At 47.1% G+C, this 23,695-nt stretch overlaps 1 protein-coding gene across 2 annotated transcripts in view; it reads left to right on the top strand.

Annotated features, from left to right (window-relative positions):
- LOC138453007 (zinc finger protein 850-like) overlaps positions 1-21,227 on the top strand; it is a 292,011-nt gene extending 270,784 nt beyond the window's left edge. The window contains exon 4 of one of the 2 annotated variants that reach the window (XM_069605414.1): positions 17,441-21,227. In XM_069605414.1, the coding sequence (XP_069461515.1) occupies positions 17,441-19,123 (1,683 nt within the window). In that variant the 3' untranslated portion in view covers positions 19,124-21,227. Of the gene's footprint in view, positions 1-16,185 lie in introns of both variants that reach the window. The other variant, XM_069605413.1, reaches the window with a different exon arrangement.
- Positions 21,228-23,695: the final 2,468 nt, after the last annotated feature.

Genomic DNA, 23,695 nt, shown 5'->3' with positions numbered 1-23,695 from the left:
TTTTTGTCGCTTATGTGATTTTTGAAGTCAAGAAACCGACCTACCTATGTGAACCAGTTAAAAGTACTGATAAAGGTTTTCCAAGATGTCCGCTGACACCAGGTAGACGTGTGTCGACGGCGCTCCAGAACCTCCAACTCACTTAAGCGGTTCCACCACCCCTTATGAGCTGAGGAACTCAGGAAAACAGCGGCCGGCGCCCTCCCGCACCGTCGACCACCCGTAGCTGCCATTTCACCCAGCAGGAGAAGGGGGAAAATACCGCGGTGCGCGCCAGAGGCCCTCGGACGAAGGGAGACGCTTCAGGCCTACTGGGCAGAGCAGGAGAGGGGGAGCTCCAGGCGAGACGAGATCGCAGCCCCGTGCCGTCCTCGCGCCGGGGGTGCGATGCGACGGCCTGAGCCGGGGAGGAGGAGGAGGAGACCCCGGGAAAGGAGGTACCTTCGGGACACACCGGAGGACCTGATATTGGCCCGGCGGTGGAGCCTCGGATCGGGGGGCCCGCGCAGGTCCTTTAGAGCGGTCAGTCCTCTCACCCGTGAAGTGGAGTACGGCGGCGAGTGGACACTACCAGAGCAATGCGGTGAGCGGAGCCCGGGAGACATTTGCGCCGGGCTGCTCGGCAGGCTTCGGTGCCCCGCGCGGCCTCACGGAGGTACTGCCCTACTACACGCAACCCCGACGGGCCCAAAGGCAACGTCAAGCACTGCAAGGCTGGGGACTCAGGCCTGGTCGGGAACAGCGAGGCAAGGAATTCAGAACCGCGACCCCCTGGGAAGGCACGGGCAGGACTGGGGGGGACCCCCCGACCTCCGAGCTACAAATATGGCGACCAAAAACAAGGACAAGGCCAACAAGGGCGGCCAGTCGCAGCCGGATGCCTCAGGCTCCATCATGGCCCTCTGGGCAAGCAAGGACGCAACCGAGGAACGCAGGGCCACACAGGGGGGGGAAGTGTGGAGCAGGAGCACGGCGAGACCCTGGAGGCGTCCGCTCAGATCTCACGCCAGGACCTGAACGGGGAGCTTCTTTCATTCCAGGCATCTTTGGGGAAAACCTTTCAAGAGCCATTTCAATTAATAAGATCTGACATCAACCAAGCGCTGGCCAAAATCAAGCAGGAAGTGGGTCAACTGGGGGAGAGAACAGACATAGTCGAGAAAGGCCTGCAGGAGATAGGCAGAGAGACCACGGAGAACAGTGAAGCTATCGAGAGGCTCGACATGGCTACGCGGAACCTGGAAATACGAATGGAAGACATGGAAAACAGGTCTCGGCGGATCAACATCAGGTTGAAGCTCCTGCCGGAGACAGTGCAAGATGGGGACCTGAAGGAAACGGTTAAAGGAATTTTCGCTGAGCTGTTGGGCGAGTCCTCACCTGATCGGATCGAACTGGCCAGGGTTCACAGAGTGGGATCCCTCAATAGGAACCCGAAGTCTAGGCCGCGAGACGTGTTAGCAGCGTTTACAAGATATGCTCAAAAAGAGGCAGTACTCAAGGCGGCTAGACAAAAAGAGCCGATATCCTATAACGGCCAACGTATTGAGCTGTACCAGGATCTCGCCAGCTGTACCTTGCTCAAGAGGCGACCATGGAGCCCCTTCACTCTGAAGCTTAAAGAAAAGGTGATTAGCTATAAGTGGACCTTCCCTTTTGGAATTGTCTTCGATTGGGCTGGTTCTCATAAGCGGATAACCACGATGCAGGAAGGTGCGGACCTACTGCAACTTGAACTGGACCAAGAACTGATTGGGGAATCGAGGATGGCGGGCCCGAACGGCTCCTCGGAGGCGAGGAGTGGTGCCCGAGCCAGGCCATGGGAATGGTCGCTGGTCGGAGAGGGGAAAAGGAGGAGGTCCGTGCGGCGGAGGTCCCCCGGGAAGGGAACTGATGCGGAGCCAGCGGCGGTGGAGTGAGCTGGACCAGAGGAGAACTAATCGGGTACTTGAATAATTTCAAGGGGTGGTGGACACAAAGGCAGTTTTGTACACAAGGAGGGGAAAGGGTGCCAAGAGCAAACATCATGGGATCACCAAGGGCGAGCAAGCCTGGGGGGGTGGGGGGGCGATGGAGGGATGCGGGCGGACCAAGTTTTAAGGTCATTAGGGGTTAGGAGGGGGCAGGGGAAAGGGGGAGAAGGGGGGGATCCTCAGGTACTGCACGAGGAGCGAACTAGAAGTGACCCATGCACCCGGGTAACGGGCACGGGGCAAATGAGTGGGAGTGGGGAGCTGTTGGAGGGTCTTGAACGGCGGGGACAAGTGTCTAACTACAATTCAAGTGGGTAACGCATAATGTTAGGGGCCTAAATACCCCGCTGAAAAGTAAAAAGCTGGAGCAATTTACGAAGCGGGGAAAACCAGACTTTCTGGGATTACAAGAGACATCTGCTTCGCAAGGACCAGAGTCACTTAAGGTTGAGAGGGTTTGATCAGGTGTTTCAGGCGTCTGGTCCCACGAAATCGGGGTGGGGGGTGGCGCTGGCCATCAGGGGCACGGTGAACTTCGCCTTGGAAGACACCCTAAGAGACAAGGAGGGTAGGTTTGTTGTGGTAAAAGGCACAATTGCGGAAGAATCGTACACAATAGGGGTGATTTATGCGCCCAACACAGGGCAAGACCCCTTCCTCTGCGATCTTATGAGGAAAATAGGTGGCTGGGCAAGAGGCCAGATAATCATAATGGAGGACCTGAATATAGCTTGGAACAAGATTAAAGATGGGTCAGGAGGGACTAAAAGCCGTGGGGGAGGGGCGGTAGCCTCAGCGGACCTCCGGGACAAAGTGGAGAGCATAGGGCTGAGGAACGTCTGGAGGGAATTGAAGGGGGACGAGGAGGGCTACACATTCCTTTCTGAAGTTCATGGCACCCAGTCCAGAATTGATTGCATCTGGATCTCGGCCAATCTGGTGGGTAGGGTCAAAGAGATAGAGGTTGGGCCCATGGGAATAGCATATCATAAAATATTGTCGATACAGCTGGAACTGGGAAAGAGGAGGAGGGAGCTGTGGGGTTGGAAATACCCGGAACACCTGCTGAGGGACCCTGTGGTAAGAGAGGAGATAGAGGGAAAGATGAGAGAGTTCTTCGATAACAACAAGAGAGGGGCACGAGGGAGGATACAAGATGGGATGCATTTAAGGCCACACTGAGGGGGGAAATCGTAGCAGCTAAGGCACAGAGACAGAGACAGAAACAGCTACAGGCCTTGGAGTCCCGACTGGAAGCGGAAGTTGAGGAAGCAAGAGGTAGGGTAGCGGCAAACCCCAGCAGGATTAACCAAAAGGACTACAGGAGGGCAATAGGACAATTGGGGATCCTTAGGACCAAAAAAGCGGACGGGGCCATGCTTTTTGTGAGGCAAAAATTCTATGCAAGAGGGAATAAGGCAGACGCCCTGCTAGCCCGCCTCCTTCGGGGAGCTGCCTCTAGAAACCCAATCATGGCTCTAAACTCAGATAGGGGGGAAAGGGTTACCCGAATAGAAGATATCCAAGAGGCCATGGCCGATTTTTACGAGACCTTATGTGCCTCGCAGCACCCCTGCGGCCAAGCTCAAGAGAAATTCCTGGAAAGGGTTAACCTACGTAAAATTGTGGGGGATGCCCAGATTGGTCTACAACTAAAGATAACGGAGGAGGAGGTGAGGGGGGTTATTCGGAAGCTGCCCGTGGGTAAGGCCCCCGGCCCCGATGGGTACACTGCGTTCTTTTATAAGACCTATGCGGGAGTGCTGGTTCCACACCTGACCTACCTTTTCAATTCTTTTTTAGATGGTGGGCAAATCACCCCGTCTATGAAAGAAGCCAAGATCTCTCTGATTCTGAAGGAGGGCAAGGACCCCCTTGAAAGATCCTCCTATAGGCCAATAGCGCTCATCAACGTAGACGCAAAGATCTACACTAAGATCCTGGCGAATAGGCTCGAGGGGCTCTTCCAGGCGGGATTCGTAAAGGGGAGGCAGACAGCGGATATCGGAAGGGTGGCCCACCTGGTGGAAAAGGCAGAAAAGACTCGCACACCGGCAGTACTCCTGTCCCTAGACGCTGAAAAAGCGTTGGACCAGGTGGAGTGGTCCTTCCTCTTCAAAACCATGGAAAAGATGGGGTTAGGAGGCGCTTACTTACAGATGGTCAAGGCGAACTATGAGGGCCCGCGAGCGAGCGAGGGTGGTGGTAAATGGGCTTTTAACTAGACCATTCCTACTCCAAAGAGGTACAAAACAGGGATGTCCCCTATCACCCCTGTTATATGCAATTTACCTGGAGCCCCTCCTGCAGGCAATTCGGGAATCTGATGGAATACAGGGAATACCGTTTAGGGGCAGGCATCACAAGGTGGCGGCCTTCGCATACGACATGCTGTTCGCCCTGACCAATCCCATAGAGTCGAGTACGCAGGCCAGGTAACTACTAGAAGACTTTAGGGAGGCATCCGGACTACGCATTAACATGCACAAGTCCGAATTGATGGACCTGACATTGGCAAGGGAAGAGAGGGAGGAGCTAAAGGGGACGACGCCCTTTGCCTGGCGACCGGGGGGAATTACGTACCTGGGGGTGAGAATCACTCCGGCTCTACGCGGATGGTACGCAGCAAACTACCCCCCACTCCTGCAAAGAATTAAGAAAGATCTCCGTAAGTGACGGCGCTTGCAGATCTCCTGGTTGGGGAGGCTAGAGGCACTTAAAATGGTTACCCTGCCGAGGCTTGTTTACCTCTTCCAAGCTATCCCTCAAGCAGTCCCAGCTAGCTTCTTCAAGGAGCTCCAGGTAATAAGAAACAAGTTCATATGGGAGGGAAAAAGGGCAATGGTGAGTAGGATGCAACTCATGGCCCCGAGAAAAGGGGGAGGACTTGCTCTCCCCAACTTCTGTCAATACTATGAAGCAGCACAACTAAGGTGCTACGGGAGGGGGAAGGAAAACACTGGGTTCAGATGGATAGAGTGGTCACGTGACACGAACTGGGGGAGGTTCTGTGGCTACCCAGACAGCACCGTCCGGGCCATATGTACCTTAGCTCGATCACCAAACTAGTTGCAGATAACTGGGACAGACTGGTCCAACGGAAGGAAATAACAACCTTCCCATCCCGGTCATCTTCAATAATAAAAACTTTACCCCGGGGTTGGAAAGAGGGGCATTCCGGAACTAGCGGGAGGGAGGATGCCGTTGGATGCGGGACATGTTTATAGGAGGGGAGATCAGTTCCTTATTTCACACTGGGGGAAGGTGAACGACTGAGATACTCACAGCTTCGACACTGGCTTCTATACCCCATAAATAAGGAGGCGGCCACTAGATCACCAACCCTTTTTGAAAAATTTCTGATGACCAATGACGGCTCGAAAGACCTTATCTCGCAGCTTTATAAGATCTTGGATGAGGCTACCCCGAGGCCGCAATGGGCATACATGGGAAGGTGGGAAAAAATTCTGGGCAGGGAAATAGAGAAGACAGAGTGGGAAAATCTATGGAGGAAGATCCCCCAAACTAGAGAGATGTTCACAAACCCGGGAGGCCTGGTATAAGATATTATATGGGTGGCACTATACCCCAGCTCGGCTACGCAGGATCTACCCGGACTCACCGGGAACTTGCTGGAGGGGATGCGGCCAGGAGGGCACTGCGGAACATATCTGGTGGCGTTGCCCAAAAATAGTCCCGTTCTGGGGAGACATCAAGCAGGCGATGGATCTAGTGTTTGGGGCAGAGGGAGGCATACCCCCAGAATGGTCACTATTAGGCCTGAGGCCAGCAGAAGGGCCGGCAGGCCCGAAGGGCAGGGAAAGAGCGAGGGTGATGCTCACTCTGGCAGCAATGACAATCATAGCCCAGAGATGGAAGAGTTCAATCATACCAATGTTTCAAGACTGGCTGCGTAAAGTCTGGGAGATAGTAGCGATGGAATGGGCCCCCTATGCAATGAACAATACAATACAAAAATTTGCGTGCAAGTGGGGCGATGTCCTTTCCTTTCTCGGAGACGATTTCAGGATCGGGTGGCGCCCGCAACCTCTAAGACTTCTGGATCTGGAATAACCCCGACTGGACACTTTGTGGTGACAGGGAGCTACGGATACTTTGGAACAGTACCTGGGGGAGGGGGAGGGGGGAGCGGAGGGAGGGAGGAGTTATGGGGATTGTTAATGTTGAAAATTCAATGAAGAGAATTAAAAAAAAAAAGTACTGATAAAGAACTGGGAAGGATCCAAAGGAATTGTGTTTTATAAAGCTGAAAGATTTGAACTTGTTGGGAAGGGAACCCCGATACTTTGTGAACTGTTTTGAACATGTGGCAGGGGAAACTGATTTCAAGCCAAGAGCTGGAAGACGCTCGGAACTTTGTTTTTGAACACTATTCATTTGATGCTGACATTCCCTACACATTGTATACAGTGAGTTGTTGAATCCGATTTCCTGACAAACAATCCCTAGTTTTTTTCAAGTAGGGAAATCCCAACTTAGCATGGGGCAAGTTAGGCCATATTCCATCTTGACATTTAAGTGAAATAAAACTTTTGAGATCCTATTTTGAATCTGTTGTCTGTCTACTTCCTGCTGCCTTCACAGTATGCAGACTGGATGTATTGTGTGCTGTGCATGCCTGTCGGATCCTCTGTGTTCTGTGCCAAGAGCATAGAGACATGTGTATCCGAAGAGGAGTCTTGCGTGGCCATGGAGCAATGATGCATTGGCCTGGGCTTATTTCCATTGTTTTAAAGGTATAGTGTTCTTATGTTGTGTGTTCAGAGGGGTGTGATTTGCCATGTGAGGATGGCTTCGTTGCTATGCATATTGTGTGTTGAAACATAGAATTTGAATGTGTTATTGTGGAAACAGCCGGAAAACACCTTGCTGAGCTCTTTCTTTCTCTCTTTCTTTCTCTCTTTCTTTCTCTCTTTCTCTCTTTCTTTCTCTCTTTCTTTCTTTCTTTCTTTCTTTCTTTCTTTCTTTCTTTCTTTCTTTCTTTCTTTCTTTCTTTCTTTCTTTCTTTCTGCAGTGTAAAGCCTGAATATGTGAGTGAAGATGTTTGCTGAGTGTGGCCATTGCTCTATCCATTCAGTGTAAGGAAAGCTTGCCTTGTTGGGGTCCTCTCCTGCTGATGCAACCTCTGGAAGTAGATGCCGTACTCCAAATAGGGCTGCCAGAATTGTGTACAGTGCCTCAGATGTGGTATTGAATGGCAATTTACAGCTAAAGATGTTACGAAGATCAGTGCTAGATACTTGGAGACATGATTTGATCACTATTGCTCCTCCTGCCGTGTGCCTGTTGGCATGCTGCAATGCCTAGACTGGAAGAAGGAGGTGGGCAAGTACAGGTGCAGATGACTAAAGAAATCGGCTTTTAGGGATCTTAAGGAAATGCACATCGTGATCTAGTATAAAATACGTTTTTTTAAAAACCTTTTTTTTATAAATTTTCAACAACCAACATCAACCAAATTTGCAGTACATATTATATCAATTCCGATATGTCACTAAACCATATCTACCGCTTCCCCGGTACCCTCCCACCCCCTCAAACCTACTCTCCTACACATTCTGTTTCTTCATCTTGCACTTGGAGTCCTTCTCCCGTGTTCTGTGCTGGGTCCTGATCGCTAGGCCAGTCTTGCGTGGGCCCAAATATCTCGGCTAATGGAGGTTTCCAAACCATCAAAGTTTCAGCTTCCTCCTCCCCACCAGAGTTGCTAGCTTCCTGCCATACTGTAGTTTCAGCTTCTGCCCATTTATGCAAGTCTTTCCACCACACTTCTATTCTAGGACTGCGACATGCTTTCCATCCCATAGCGACTCTGCGCTTCGCAAGTATATATGCTAAGTCTTTTAACTTGCTAACATGCCCATTGGGCCCTTTCCCACATCCTGTCGGTAATAGGGGCACCCACTTCCTCCTCCCAGTCCTGTCTCAGTTGTACCAGTTCTTTCCCTACTTTGGACATCACCATCTCATATATTCTAGATATCTCATGCCCTCTTTCTGCTATGTCATATATTATGTCTATTGTGGCGCCTGGTTGATCTTCTAGCACTATTTCGGACCATGTCTCTTTAATCCGTCGCACCACCCCCTGGTACGTAATGTTTTGTCCAATATGTAACCCTGTTTCCTCCACTAGCCTCTGAAATTCTTTGATCCTCCCCTCTTGCCATATGTCTCCCATGGTTGCTAACCCTACTGGTTCCCAATACTTCCTGATCATCATCATTAGATGACTTTCTTTTCCCGCTAGCACAACTAGTGGCACTTGTGGGGAACACGGGGATGGGTTCTCCGTTACCTGACAGGCCCTATGCCATTTTTTTGCATCCCAGAATCATCATCATCTTCGGGCGCTCTCTCATGTCTATTTTGGGCAGCCACATCATTTCTTGTAGAAAGAATGGGGCACATTCCAGCCTAAACAGCCTAGATTCTGTGGTGGGGTCTTCTGATAGCTATTTTGCCACATATTGTAATTGACTAGCTAGATAGTAAATTTCGTAGTTTGGCAGTTTTATTCACCCTTTATCATGTGAATTTTGCAGCTTCCAGAGGGCAATTCTATTCTTCATCCCATGCCATAAGAAATCTCTACATATGCTATGCAATCAAGCAAAGAATCACTTTGGTATCAAGTATGGTATGTTGCAAAAATAGTGCAGCAGCCTCGGCAAGACCACCATTTTCAGCATTACCCCTCTCCCCATCATCGCCAAGGGAAGCTTTACCCAGAACTTCATGCTATTTTCAATGCTTTTGATCGCTTTCTCAGTATTATGCAGGTGCTCTGCCTCCACTGTATGGGGAATATTTATCCCAAGATATCTAAACGTGTTGACCTCACATTGTATTTGTAAAACAGGTAGTTGTTCCAGCGGGATCCCCTTGTATCTGCCCAGCGGGAATATGCATGATTTTTTAGGATTCACTCCTATACCGGACAGTGACGCAAATTTCTCCATTACCTCTGGCACATATTGGAGGTTTTCCTCAGGGTAACGTAAATACAACAGCATATCGTCGGCATACAGGGAAATCAAGTGCGGTTCACCTTTTATGGTGATTCCTATTACGTTGTACTGCTTCTGAGGTATATCGCCAGGGGCTCCAGGGCTAAAATATACAGCATGGGGGACCACGGGCATCCCTGTCTGGTACCCCTACTAAGTTGCCATCTCTTTGATATTATTGTGCCCGTTTTAACCCTAGCCAGGGGTGTGCTATACAGTAATTGGACATATCTAAGATACCTAGGCCCTATCCCGTAATTGGTCAGGGCTGCAATCAACCAAGGCCATTTGACTGAGTCAAAGGCCTTTATTGCGTCTAACGATACAATTGCCATTTCGCCAGCCTCTCCGTTCGCATATTCAATAACTTGATGGAGCCGTCTATGTTTGTTGGTTATGTTCCTGCTCGGGACATACCCAGTCTGGTCAGGATGTATCAATTTGGTGATGACTTTCCTCATCCTGTTGGCTAAGATCGCTGTGAGTATTTTGCTGTCCTGATTTAACATTGATAGTGGTCTAAATGACCCGCAATCCTTGCCAGGCTTATTAGGTTTCAGTATCGGTATAATTATCGCCTCTCTTAGGGTTTCTGATAACCTTCCTACTTCGTAAGCCTCATTTAGCATCGCTAAAAGCGTCGGGAGCACCTCGTTTCTATACATTTTGTAAAATTCACTCGGGAGGCCGTCGGCCCCCGCAGTCTTGCAGGTGGGTAATTGCACCTCCTCTAGTTCTTCTAGGGTGATCGGGTCATCTAGCTCCTCTCGCTCTTCCGCACTGATTTGCGGCAAACCTATGTCTTCCAGTGTTTCATTTATCTTCCTACAATCACTTCTCTCTTTATCTCCATATAGGATTTGGTAATAATCTACAAACTCACGAATAACGCCTTCTTGGGTGTCCACTAGGCCCCCGTCTTCTGTCGTTATTGTTCTGATTGTTAGTCTGGGGATCTCGCTCTTATACAGCCATGCCAAGGTTCTTCCTGGCTTATGACCTCCAGCATGCTGTCTTTCAATATACTTTTCATAATTTAAGTTACACAATCTCTCCCAGCATCCTACACATTTTTATTGCAGCCTGAGTATCGCTTCATTCACTTCCTTGGTGGTACCTCCCCGTCTTAAGGCTGATTCTAATTCTTTTTCTGCTTCTTGTAAATTCACTTAATATCCCTCCTTGCAGTCCCTTGGATTTAGCTATGGCTATCTCCTGTACCACCACTTTTAAGGCTTCCCATAGCGTACCAGCTGTCAACGCTCCGAGTGTTAATTTCAAAGTAGCTTATTATTTCGTCTCTCAAATGCTCCCTGAAAATTGTATCCTTCAACGCCTCGGCCCGGAGGCGCCAGTTTGGTAGCTTTGCTCTTGGAGGTCGGTATTGCCATTCCAGAACCAGCGGTGAGTGGTCCGATAGGACCCTCGCTTTGTATTCCGTGTGTGCTATCTCCACCATCAGCCCTTGTGTGACAAATATATAATCGAGCCTAGTATGCAGATTTTGTGGGGCCGAGAAATGTAAGTATTGTCTCTGTGCTCCCTCCATACATCCTTGAACCCAAAGTCCGTCAGTAGTGTCTGCAACATTCTAGCCGCTGGGGTGGGTCTGTCTATTTTCGGATTCAGCACACAGTTGAAGTCTCCTCCCCATACCACCCCCCCCCAACCAAGCACCTGCCTAATTTACTGTACAGGGTCCTAAAGTATGCTGCCGTGTCTTGGTTCGGGGCGTATGTGTTAATAATGCTTACTTCTTTGTTTTCTACCAGCCCTCTTATCATAACCATCCTCCCATCTGCTTCCACTGTGGATTGTAGTAGCTGGAACGGTTCATGCGGTGCAACCCAGGTAATCACTCCCCTAGCGTAAGCTGAATATGTAGCGCCTACAACAGTTCCTTTCCATTTCTTACAGATCACTTCTAACCTTTCTTGCGTAAGGTGAGTCTCTTGTATCAGGGCTATGTCTATTTTTTTGTCTGCGCAAATACATCATAACCTTATTCCTCTTCAGGTAGCTATTGAGCCCTCTGACATTCCACGTAATAACTTTAAGGTCCCCCATTATCTAGTCGTATCGCTCTCCCCCTCCTGCAAGCACAGACTCTATTCAGAATTTTCTTTACCGCGTGTAGGCCCGTTCCCCAACTTAAAACTTCCCCTAACTATAACCCCTTTAACTCTCCCAGTCTCCCTCCCACCGCCCTCCCGCCCCAACTCCAACATACCCCCCAACTCCCGCCGTCCCCCCCCCCCCCCTCCCAACTTTGGCCCAGCTCCATCCCTGGATCTCAGACACACCCACATCTAGCCCTTTCCGTGACTTCCGCCTGTACTTGGGCACAGCAGGACGGCATCGCCCTATTGGCGCTACCGCTAATCTACCTACTGGAGTTAGGCTTTCCACCCGCGTGTCTCCTGCATTGGTGTCATCTAACGCGCCTTCTCAGCCAGAGTTTCATTATACATTTTTATATTCCAGTCCAGCATGTTCATATCGCTAGGCTTATCAATTGGTTAAATCAATACTTTACCCATGCCTTCATGATTGTCTCAGTGTTCTACATTGCAGTACTACCCTCCCCGCATTCGTTTCCGGTCCTGTGTTGGGTCACTTCTCCCGTTCCTCGCCACTCTGACCTCCTACCCCTTCTGGGAATCCGTTAGCGTCCAGCCAGTCTATCACCTCCTCCGGGGTGTCGAAGAAGTGTCATGACCCTTGCCCCTGGCCCTCACTGGCAAGTCAGCCTTCCAGTTAGGGCCAGGTCAAAGGCCTTAAAACCTCATCCAAGACTCTCTTGGAGTCAGTCCTTGCGCCTTTGGGGCCAGGCTCATAACCATCATGAAGACCAACAATAGAATGGGACTATTTACTTGGGACTATTTAACTTGGGGGTGGGGGAGGGGAGTTCAGCCAACATGGAGGCACACACATAGCTCAGCTACAAGGAACTGAGCTATGCGGTCTAGTATTTTGGGTGTGGCAGGTCTGGGACTACTTTACCTGTACTACTTTGGGTGTGGCAGGCCTGGGACTATTTTACGTGGACTACTTTACCCGAGACTATTTAAACCACACCCAAACAGCAGAACATGTTTTGTGTTATTCTGCTGTGGGCAGCTTAACGCTCACCGTGTACAGTTCTTTGATGCCAGCTTACCTGAAACCAAGGACCTGCATAGAGAGAAACAACACTACAAAACATACCTGGAACAGTATCCTGTCTTCAATCCATTGCTGACTTCAGTTCCACTCACCTGAAGGTACGAACTCCATCATCCGGCACTGCATGCATCCTGGAATACCATAACCTGGAAAGAGGAGAAAGAAAGACAGCATTAGTAAGTGTTTACTCACGTTTCCTCCCGAATGAAGAAAGCCACACAATTCTTACCTGGGTATTCATCTCCTGGTCAGTATTATTGCTGGAACATTACGGTGCTCGGCGAGGAACATCGCAACCTGCAAGGAGAGAAAAGACACAGGTTAGCAATATAAAAGGTGAAACAGTGCCGCGCATCGTGCATTACTCACTGGACAGCATCGCACACACCGCGCTTTCGCCTTTCGGCCCATGCTCACCTTCAAACTGCATGACAACACCAAAATACCTTTCCATACCTAAAAGGAAAGAAGCAAGACCTTATTATTCGAACTAAGAGGAACATAAGAACTGCATATAAAGACTCTAAATCAGCAAACCTACAGAGTCGCAGCAGGCCTGGATTCCCACAGGGGGGCTTGCACCAGTGAAGTAATTTGGTCACTACTCGCCCCCCACATCTACGCGCCCCTACCACGAGGAGCAGGACGGAGAAACCACCTTTTACAATATTAAGACCCATCTTTAACCAGAGGCCTTACCAAGGGACCGGGAGAGGGTTCGAGAGTTCAAATCATCCAACCAGGGCTGGGTGGCATCCCTGTGGATACCAGGTGAGCGTAACAAGAAGTGTGCCTTGCTTTTGTGCAGTACCTTAAGTTTGGCTGGATACAAGAGCATATACTTCAAGCCTGTTATCCGCAATCTTCTTTTGACTGCCACATAGTTATACCGTTGTCTCTGTACCGCCATGGTATATTCCGGGTATGCAGTGATCGTCGACGATGCTCGTGTTATCGTCCCTCCTTTCCGAAACAATTCCAGGATCTTTTCCCTGTCTCTGTAATTCAGTATTTTTGCTATGATTGCCCGGGGCAGGGCCCCGGGTTGAGGTCTCCTCATCAATGCCCTATGCACTCGTTCAATTGCAAATCCCTGGGAGAGCTTGCCGGCCCCAATCTCCTGGATGAGCATATTCTCCACGTAGTCTGTGGGGTCAGGGCCTTCTTCTCCTTCCGGCAGGCCTACCAGGCGTATGTTATTACGTCGCGCTCTACCTTCAGCCTCCCCCATGCGGTTCTCTAGATTTAAACTTGCTGCTTCAGTATATGGACCTCCTTAGCGTTGGTGGTGCTGGTCTCCGCGTTGACCTTCACTGCGCTCTCGAGGCCACCGGTTCTTTCCGCCAGAGCTCTCGCATCTTGTCTGAGCAAGCCGACCTCTATCCCCACTGCTTCTATCTTCGTCTCAAGGGCCGCCTTTAGGTCTGCCATTGCAGCCCTCCATGAGGATTTCAGTTCAGTTATTGCTGCCAGGATCTGTTGTTCATTTGTTGTCCCTGATCCGCTATCCGGTATGGTAGTCATTGTCTCGGTGGGCGTCTGCGGAGTCTGATGTGTTGTGGTAAAAATGTCCATCATAGGCTGCTTCCCCTTTCCTTTGCCTCCCTTTGCCGCCATGCCTCTTGTGTTCTCAACTCGGCTCGCCCTGGGCTGAAGGCAGCGTACTCCTGGTTGTGCTGCAGTGCAGGTCTAGCCCATGATTGGGCTTAACTTTTGCTCCGCTCCTTGTGATGCTGCCAGTACTTCTAGTGGTTTCTCGTACCTTCACTCTAGGCTCCGGCTCTATCAACATCCATCTCGTATGCCTGCAGCGGCCCTGTGGATCTGGGTTCTGCCTGGGGCAGCAGGCTGTTTCGCCGTGGGTCAAGGCGTCCCTCTCTGTGCCACCTGTGCTACGGGGCGTGTTTGGCAGTGCGCCCCCGTATTCAGGTCATTATCTGCTCTCTTGCTTCCCAGTTGATAGTGGGTCATGCATTTTTTTTTCTCCTTCTCATCCTGATATAGCCACTTTCTGCCTCACCTTCCCCGAGGGTATGACAGTCTATTTGTGCCCGTGCTGTCAGCTCCGTGTAAGGGTGCCGTCCTGTGATATATGTTATGAGGGGGGAGGCTAGTGGAATGTGCCAGCCTCAACCTCCCCTCACAGCGTTCCTGGGGGGCAGTCCCACTCTGTGCCTCAAATCTTCTCTCTGGCTGCCCAGTCTGCCCCAGGCTGCCCGCAGTCTGCTATGAGTGCACTGTACAACAATCCCCCAATACTGCCCTTATTCAATTTACTCGTGAGTGTTGGAGCCTGTGATCCTTGTGCTGTGTCAGCCCTTTGTCTTTTCAACAACACGGCTATGTACTCCGGTGTGGTCATCCGTGATGCAGCTCCAGTCCGGGCACTCACACTTTCCTTTCGTATTTAATATTTTGTTCCTTTTTTTTTTTTCCTCTTTTCCTCCTCTGTTACGTGATGCGGCTTCACTCCACACAGGGGCTCCCTCTCTTGTCTCGCATCCAGCCAGGTCTTTTCCAGCCACCGTGCGCTTCCGAACTGGTCGGTTCGCGGGTTGGTGCTAGCTCACCAGGGACATCCTTTGTCTGAACCATCCGCCATTTTGCCTCCTCTTCCGTCGGGCACCTGGATATTTCTCTGGTTCACATCTCATGGGTCCGGCACGATTACAAGACCATATTGCGCACGTACTGTTCCTCATGTACTCATTCTTCTTCATTGCTTCTCCTCACGCTAGAGTCGCCACCGACAGCCGGGCCTCTCTGCTTGTCATGTCAGTCACTGTTGTGCAGCTGCTGATCTGTGTTTATGACTGCCCGCTCTGTGCTTAATGCTAGCGGCATGTTCCACGGTGGTGCTCTTAACACCTTAGCACTTCGATTACTATATGGCGGGGAGACCGCTCCTTGTCCACGGTCAGACTGTTCCGATCCTTTATGCTGTTCAGTCAGCATGCCTCTGTATCTCAGCGTGCCTAAGTACCGGTGACTGGGCTCTTTATATCTCAATTGCCATGGATTTTAGCGCCAGTCCAGCTTGCCTCACTTCATATCCTCTGCTCTCTTGGAGTCGCCTGCAGCAGCCCAGGTGTCCCCCATTTCACTTTGCGGCTGGCCACTGTTGTGCTCGCCTACGCCCGGTGACACAATGTATCTGCTGGTCCATGAGTTCCAAGCTGGCCGCCTTCTGCTTATCGGTTACTCTGTAGCACCATGGTTGCTACATTCCTTCGACCCTTCTCTCATACACCGGTTCTGCATTCCGTGAGGATCGGGGCTCAGATGCATGTCGCCAGCGTTTTTTGTGATGAGCCTTTGTCTTGTCCTCGGAGGGGCGCCATCTTGTTTCCTTAGTCCACGGGAACCTGCAAACTTCTCCGCCTCCGAATTTCTTCCTGCAATAGCATTTAGTTTCAGAGTTTGCACTGCTGCATGCCCATCGTTTTTATAAGGATGAAGCTTCTGAGCTACGTCTTACAGCAAGCTTAAAGCATCCATTTTTGGCTGCATCACTGTCAGATCAGCAGGAGCACCCAGATTGCACGTCCTAGTCCATGCCCATGTAGCCACGCCCCCCCAAAATAGGTTGAGGTCCGAAGATTGGCAGATCTAATGTTGGGGCGGGGTGAGGTGGAAGGGATACATTGAGGAGGATGAGAGTTTTTTAGGTGCCTTCTGCTGTTGAGGGGGACAGGTAGTGCTGATTCCTCTAAGTGTACCTGTAAGGTGTCATTGATTGAGATGTGATTTGCCGCTTCTTGGTACAGCTGATGCAAAGATGGGGGCATTAGGGATTTGATTGTGGTGTATAGTAGGTGTGACATCTTTGTCTACTCTTGCAGCTGTCTGGTTTAAATAAATTATTGGCTTTTTCCACTTGCTTTAAACCAGTCTACATGAAAATCAACTCCAAATGTGAATTCCTGTACGGCTACTCAAAATAATGATATATATGTCAAAATGTACATGCTACATTACATTTAGAAATGTAACATGTCCTTTTGCTTTTACAGCTGATTAAAGCATACACAAAGAAGCAAGATGGTGGCCACCTAATGTGCCTCAAAACATCAACAAAATGAAGAGGCTTACTAGGAAAGAAAACTAAGATGTCCAAGAGCTCCGACAATGGCATGGTCTACAGAAGTCCGGGATGCCCCAAAACCTCAAGAACGAGGAGTGGGGAAAATTACTGCTGAAGGGGATTTCTGTTGTCACATCTCCACAATTCTATGTCAAGAGTAGGGTGGATAAGGCTAAAGAAGGGCTTCTTAAAGTACATGGGACAACAGTGTACCTGATGCAAATCATAAAGCAATCATAAGGCACAAGCTATTTACAAAAGGATATGAATGAAGAATACATGTCCTAACACTGCTTTCTACAAATCGTCACTTACCTAATTTGAATACAGTGACCATAAGACAAAATCATTGGAATGTCCTTGTTGCGCGAAAAACCTGGACCATAAAATTAACCTGATTCAGCATGAAAGAAAAATCACTGGAGAAGATTTCTTAAATGAAAATTGGAATGAACGAGAAACATGTGCAGCTTAATTGAAATTGCTGATATATGTGGAAACATATGAAACCTTAAAATGAGCTATCCTGCACTAAATGCAATTATAAAGAAAGTTACTTCCTGAGAATAATACAAGTTCAACTCAGGAACAAGGTTAGGTTTTCAATTATATTATTGATTAACAAAACGTACGTTGGAAAAATGAACCCACCCAAAAAAACATCAGTGCACTAAATGTCAAAAAAGTTTCTGTTACAAAAGTCTGCTAGATCTGAATGAGAACCCACAATGGAGAAAAAACCTCATCAGTGCACTGAATGTCAGAAATGTTTCAGTTGGAAACACTATCTCATTGAACATGAGAAAACCCACACAGGAGAAAAACCTCATCAGTGCACTGAATGCCACAAAAGCTTCACTCAAAAACTCACTTTAATTCAACATGAGAGAACCCACACAGGAGAAAAACCTTATCAGTGCACTATGTGTCAGAAATGTTTCAGTTGCAAAAGTATGCTGAATCAGCATGAGAGAACCCACACAGGAGAAAAACCTTATCAGTGCACTGAATGTCAGAAATGTTTCAGTTGGAAACACTATCTCATTGAACATGAGAAAACCCACACAGGAGAAAAACCTCATCAGTGCACTGAATGCCACAAAAGCTTCACTCAAAAACTCACTTTAATTCAACATGAGAGAACCCACACAGGAGAAAAACCTTATCAGTGCACTATGTGTCAGAAATGTTTCAGTTGCAAAAGTATGCTGAATCGGCATGAGAGAACCCACACAGGAGAAAAACCTTATCAGTGCACTGAATGTCAGAAATGTTTCAGTCAGAAACTCCATTTAATTCAACATGAGAGAACCCACATAGGAGAAAAACCTTATCAGTGCACTAAATGTCAGAAATGTTTCAGTTGGAAACGTCTGCTAAATCAGCATGAGAGAACCCACACAGGAGGAGAAAAACCTTATCAGTGCACTGAATGTCAGAAATGTTTCAGTCGGAAACACACTTTAATTCACCATGAGAGAACCCACACAGGAGAAAAACCTTATCGGTGCCCGGAATGTCACAAAAACTTCACTCAGAAACTGACTTTAATTCACCATGAGAGAACCCACACAGGAGAAAAACCGTATCAGTGCACTGAATGTCAGAAATGTTTCAGTCGGAAACACACTTTAATTCACCATGAGAGAACCCACACAGGAGAAAAACCTTATCAGTGCACTGAATGTCAGAAATGTTTCAGTCAGAAACTCAATTTAATTCAACATGAGAGAACCCACACAGGAGAAAAAAAACCTTATCAGTGCACTGAATGTCAGAAGTGTTTCAGTCAGAAACCCCATCTCGTTCGACATGAGAGAACCCACACAGGAGAAAAACCTCATCAGTGCACTGAATGTCACAAAAGCTTCTCTCAGAAACACACTTTAATTCAACATGAGAGAACCCACACAGGAGAAAAACCTTATCAGTGCACTGAATGTCAGAAATGTTTCAGTTGGAAAAGTAGGCTGAATCAGCATGAGAGAACCCACACAGGAGAAAAACCTTATCAGTGCACTGAATGTCACAAAAGCTTCTCTCAGAAACGCACTTTAATTCAACATGAGAGAACCCACACAGGAGAAAAACCTTATCAGTGCACTGAATGTCACAAAAGCTTCTCTCAGAAACACACTTTAATTCAACATGAGAGAACCCACACAGGAGAAAAACCTTATCAGTGCACTAAGTGTCAGAAATGTTTCCGTTGCAAAAGTATGCTGAATCTGCATGAGAGAACCCACACAGGAGAAAAACCTTATCAGTGCACTGAATGTCAGAAATGTTTCAGTCAGAAACCCAATCTCGTTCAACATGAGAGAACCCACACAGGAGAAAAACCTTATCAGTGCACTGAATGTCAGAAATGTTTCAGTCAGAAACTCCATTTAATTCAACATGAGAGAACCCACATAGGAGAAAAACCTTATCAGTGCACTAAATGTCAGAAATGTTTCAGTTGGAAACGTCTGCTAAATCAGCATGAGAGAACCCACACAGGAGGAGAAAAACCTTATCAGTGCACTGAATGTCAGAAATGTTTCAGTCGGAAACACACTTTAATTCACCATGAGAGAACCCACACAGGAGAAAAACCTTATCGGTGCCCGGAATGTCACAAAAACTTCACTCAGAAACTGACTTTAATTCACCATGAGAGAACCCACACAGGAGAAAAACCGTATCAGTGCACTGAATGTCAGAAATGTTTCAGTCGGAAACACACTTTAATTCACCATGAGAGAACCCACACAGGAGAAAAACCTTATCAGTGCACTGAATGTCAGAAATGGTTCAGTCGGAAGCACTATCTAATTCACCATGAGAGAACCCACACAGGAGAAAAACCTTACCAGTGCACTTAATGTCAGAAATGGTTAAGTTACAAAAGTCTGCTAGCTCTACATGAAAGAATCCAAACAGGAGAAAACCCTTCAGTGCACCGAGCGTCAGAAAGCTTTACAAAAATCTGGTAGATCCGCATGAGATCCACACAAGCGAAAAAAATTATAATTGCGGTGACTGTCAGAAATGATTCAGTCACAAAAGCAGTCTAACTCTGCATTAGAAAACCCATACGAGAATAAAACCTTACCAGTGCTCTGAATGTCAGGAGGTTGTCATGAATGCAGTCTAACTCAAGATGAGAGAACCCACACAGGAGAAAAGCCTTACCAGTGTTCTTAATGTCGCCAACACTTAATTCATGAATCCATTCTAACTCTACATGAAAAATCCCACGAAAGAAAAAAAAATGTAATGCACAGAATGCTAGAAATTATTCTGTGAGAAAAAATACATAATTCCGCATTAAAGAGCCCACGCATGTGAAAAATCTTATTAGTGCACAGAATGTCAAAAAAGCTTTACTCACAAACTCGCTTTAATTCAACAAGAGAGAACCCACAATGGAGAAAAAAACCTTACTAGTGCTAAAAACACACACACAGGAGAACAGCCTTACCAGTGCCTCGAATGCCAGGAAAGGTTCAGTTATAAAATGAATCGAGCTCAACATGAAAGATCCCACAGAGGAGAAAATCCTTATGCATGTACATCATGTCAGAAAAACTCTGTTTACTTAAATATGCGACAACCCACATGGGACAACAAAGTTTATTAATGTGTCCAATCCAGGACACCTGCAGTAATATAATGTTTATCTGTATAAGAGAATCGACTCAAGAAAAAACTTCATTAGTAGAATGAATGTCAGACTGCTTTTCTAAATGATTATTTTTCGAACTCTATCAGAGAAAATCCTTCTGAATGCTTCCAATGATGGAAAACTGTAAGCGATAAAACGACTAACTCTACATGAGACAATCGACACAGGAAAAAAACCTTATGAGTGCAGTGAATGCCGGAAGAGCATCAAAAGGAAAAGCACCTGACTCGCTGTGAGAAAATCCACAAGGGAGAGTAATCCCATCAGTGTTTGCAATGTCAGAAAACCTTAATTCCCAGAACAGATTTAATTCTGTACCTGATAACCTGCAAATTGGAGAAATGTATCCGGGCTCTGAAATGTCCCATAACCTTTAGCCAGAAAAGACATTTTACTTGACGTAAGCGAGTCCTTACTGGTTATTCATGCGAGAACAATGCACAAATCGACAAAAGATCATACATGAACAAGCAATGCTCACCTGGCAGTCAGAATTCACAACATGCTTGGGAGGAAATGGCAGCTCTGACATCCAGTGCCTCCCCGACAAGTCCACAGCTGGGCAATAATCCCACGAGGGTGAGTTCAGAGGCAGATAATCCATGTTCATGTTAAGAGTGTGTACATTAGGGCAGCCGTACCCCTAAAGGAGGCTCAGACTGCAAGTAATCCAGTTGAACTATAGAACTCCAGTGTCTTTGAGTTTAACATGCGCTGGGTGAGATTGGAGAGGAAACCACTTCCATATAAACTTATACATGTAAAGCACATGTAATTCATTTTTTCTTTTTTTTATAGAATGATCTAGAGGTCAGAAGGATCAGCTGCAATGGAAAAGCTCTAAGAATCAGCTAAATTCGATATATTCAAGTCTCTGGAAGAAAAACATGGTTCTTGAATACAAGAATAGATTAAACGGCCTCAAGCTGAGAGCCGCACCAGAAAATAATGAAAAATTATTCAGGGACACTTACAAATACCTCACTCTTCTTTACTTTTGTAATGTCAAAACAAACTCAAAAAGAAGATGGTGAGCAATTAATGTACTGTTGGAAGCTGAAACTGGATATAACTTTCGAAGATTGATTTACGTTATTTAAGATAATCAGAACTATGAAGTCATGTAAAAGTTGTGAGGTTGTCCACTGGCACAGTACGTAAGTGAATTTTTATCAGGATTTCCCAGATGAAAAGAAGGTTGGGGTCATTTTGTCAAAAGTCTAAATTGCAGGGAGGGTACCGGCAGAACAGTAACATTTTGCAAAATGCTGTCCACTCCATAAAAACCTTCGTGATTTTAACCTCTAAGTGCAACAGATGTATTGTGAACCCTAGTGGGAGGCATTCACAATGGGGTAATATGGAATCCTCCAGCTTTAAGAAAGTGCTAAAAGCTATGCAGATTTCATAGGAATCCAATGGCTTAATCCCCGGTATGGAAATCCCATCCTGGTGAAAAACAATTCAGTTTTAGCAAGAAGGTGAGTCAGAAATGAAAATTGGTCCCGGGAACGTTAAATGCCCTGACTACAAAAAGATGGAGAGCTGATGTTTGGAGAGCTGATGTTTGGAGTATTGTGTACTAACAACTCTCATAACTTTTGGGCATTAGTGAATCATATGGAAACCCGCAAAAGAGTAAACATAGCAACTTAGTGGCAGAAATAGAGTGGGTAAATTTATCTTCCACTATAAAAAGCCACCGCTAAAAAGCTTTAAAATCCCTAATACAGCTTGGGAGTTAGAGTACTCGGAGAGTGAAATATCCAAGCTGATACACAAAACATATTCCTCTAGGGCAGCAGGACCAAATGGTTTAACCTATCGGGTTATAAAAAGAAATTTAGGCCTATGGTCTGGGTTGTTGGCCCTTCTGTTTCGAGAGATCTTAGAGAGGGGACGGGTTCCCTCGTCCTGGAAGTCTTCCATCATTATCCCCATTTTCTAAGGGGGGGGGGGGTCGAACAGACCCAGCTAATTATCGTCTAATTACCCTCCTTGACGTAGAAGTAAGTTATTTGTGGGACTACTGTTGAAGGAGCTAGACAAATGGGCCAGACAAAGAAACATCTTACCAAAGTTTCAAACGGGGTACCGCAAAGGGCATTCCACAGCATTGAATTGAACAATAATGGGGATCGTTAGTGAAAAATCCTGAGTAAAGGGAGGGCATACAGGGCCTGGATACACCTCTCGAGCACCTGTTGAACTCCTTGCAGACAGGTAGCCAAATGTAAGTGAATCCTGGGAGACCAAACCATTCTGGTGATGGAAGTGGTCTACCTGGGGTTCACATTATATGCATCTCCGAAAGCGAGCCAAATGAACCTAGACTTTTGCAAGAAGATCTCCCAACTGACATCCCAAATGAGGAAACTACTGGTGAAATATTACAAATTCTCCATAATCCCTGTGATCAAATTGTATATAGCTAAAGTGATACCAATCATTTTATATGGCATAGAAGCTAACCCTCTGGCCGGGGAAATGAACTGGCCGAGATTGGAGGGTCAAATATGGAAGAAGGTTCTTGGCCTCCCTCAGAGTCTCCCAATGGCCAGTTTAAGATCAGAGTACAATGACCGGTTTAAGATAAGAGTTAAGCCTAAAATCACGCAGAACAATCTTGTTTCCTTATATCGATTTGATAGTGGCCCCACAAGTCAACTCGCTCTATGAAGACATAAACGCGCACTTGGAGCATTCTTCATCGTATTCTTATCTAATGTAAAACCAGTTGTACTTCGAACACTGCCAGAATGCGACAGTGACGTCGTTACCCTTCTGTGTAATCCAATGAAGGTAAAATAGGCAATGGAGCGAACAGACTGGATCCACACAATAGATGACATGCGTAAGCTAGTTTCCTCGCCATTTGCTAAGAAAATTGGCTTTCTCCCTAAGTACCGGAGGTGTTTTCCTGACTGGAAGGGGAGACAGACCTTCCTAAGGGTCAGACTAAATCTGATCCACACTGGGGAGGCGCTGTCCTGTTGGGGTTGGACTGGAGAAGCAAAAAGACTCTGCTCAATCTGCGAGGTCCCGAGCCGGCAGTCCATTAAACATATTCTGATGGAGTGCAGGGCACTTGGGATGCGAGGGTAAGATATCTTCTGCGATTTGAAGAGAGAGAAGATAGAATGACATCAGATATGTTTTGGGATAGGCTTATTGCAGGCCACGACACCTCACTGACAGTAAATGTTATCCGGGTACTGTAGACTTGTGGTATGGCATAAAGTTAACATCATCAGTAGGAAAGATATACCCCTGTGCAGTGATTGATGAAAGCATGAGATTGAGCTAAGGTGAATTATGGTATAACCTTTATGTAACTTATATATATATATATATATATATATATATATATATATATATATATATATATATATATATATAGTAATGTTTTTCTTTTCCTTTTGTATATGTGAAAAGCCATTTTTGGCAAAGCACAATAAACATTTGTGACACATGGTAATGTGCCGTTGACGGGGAGTTGTAAACATTTTACTCGGGATGGGTGTCTGCAGATGGAGTAAGGCAAGATAATTCAGTAGAGCAGGCTCTTATTGGGCATGCTTACATCATGTCACTGCTGTACATGATTTCCTGTCGCTCGGCATTAATCACTTCTATAGCCATGTTAGAAATCTTGGCCTGTGCACTGTGGGGCTTGGTAGTTTTCTAGCAATACACCATAATTCCCATCAGTGCTCCTGTGCTCACAGCATGCACTGCTCATGACCTTGCACATGATGCCAAGAGGACA

Source organism: Ambystoma mexicanum, chromosome 4p (genome assembly GCF_040938575.1).
Source record: "Ambystoma mexicanum isolate Mex_15411 chromosome 4p, UKY_AmexF1_1, whole genome shotgun sequence".
Classification (NCBI taxonomy): Eukaryota; Metazoa; Chordata; class Amphibia; order Caudata; family Ambystomatidae; genus Ambystoma; species Ambystoma mexicanum.
This window is presented reverse-complemented; position numbering and strand designations above follow the sequence as displayed.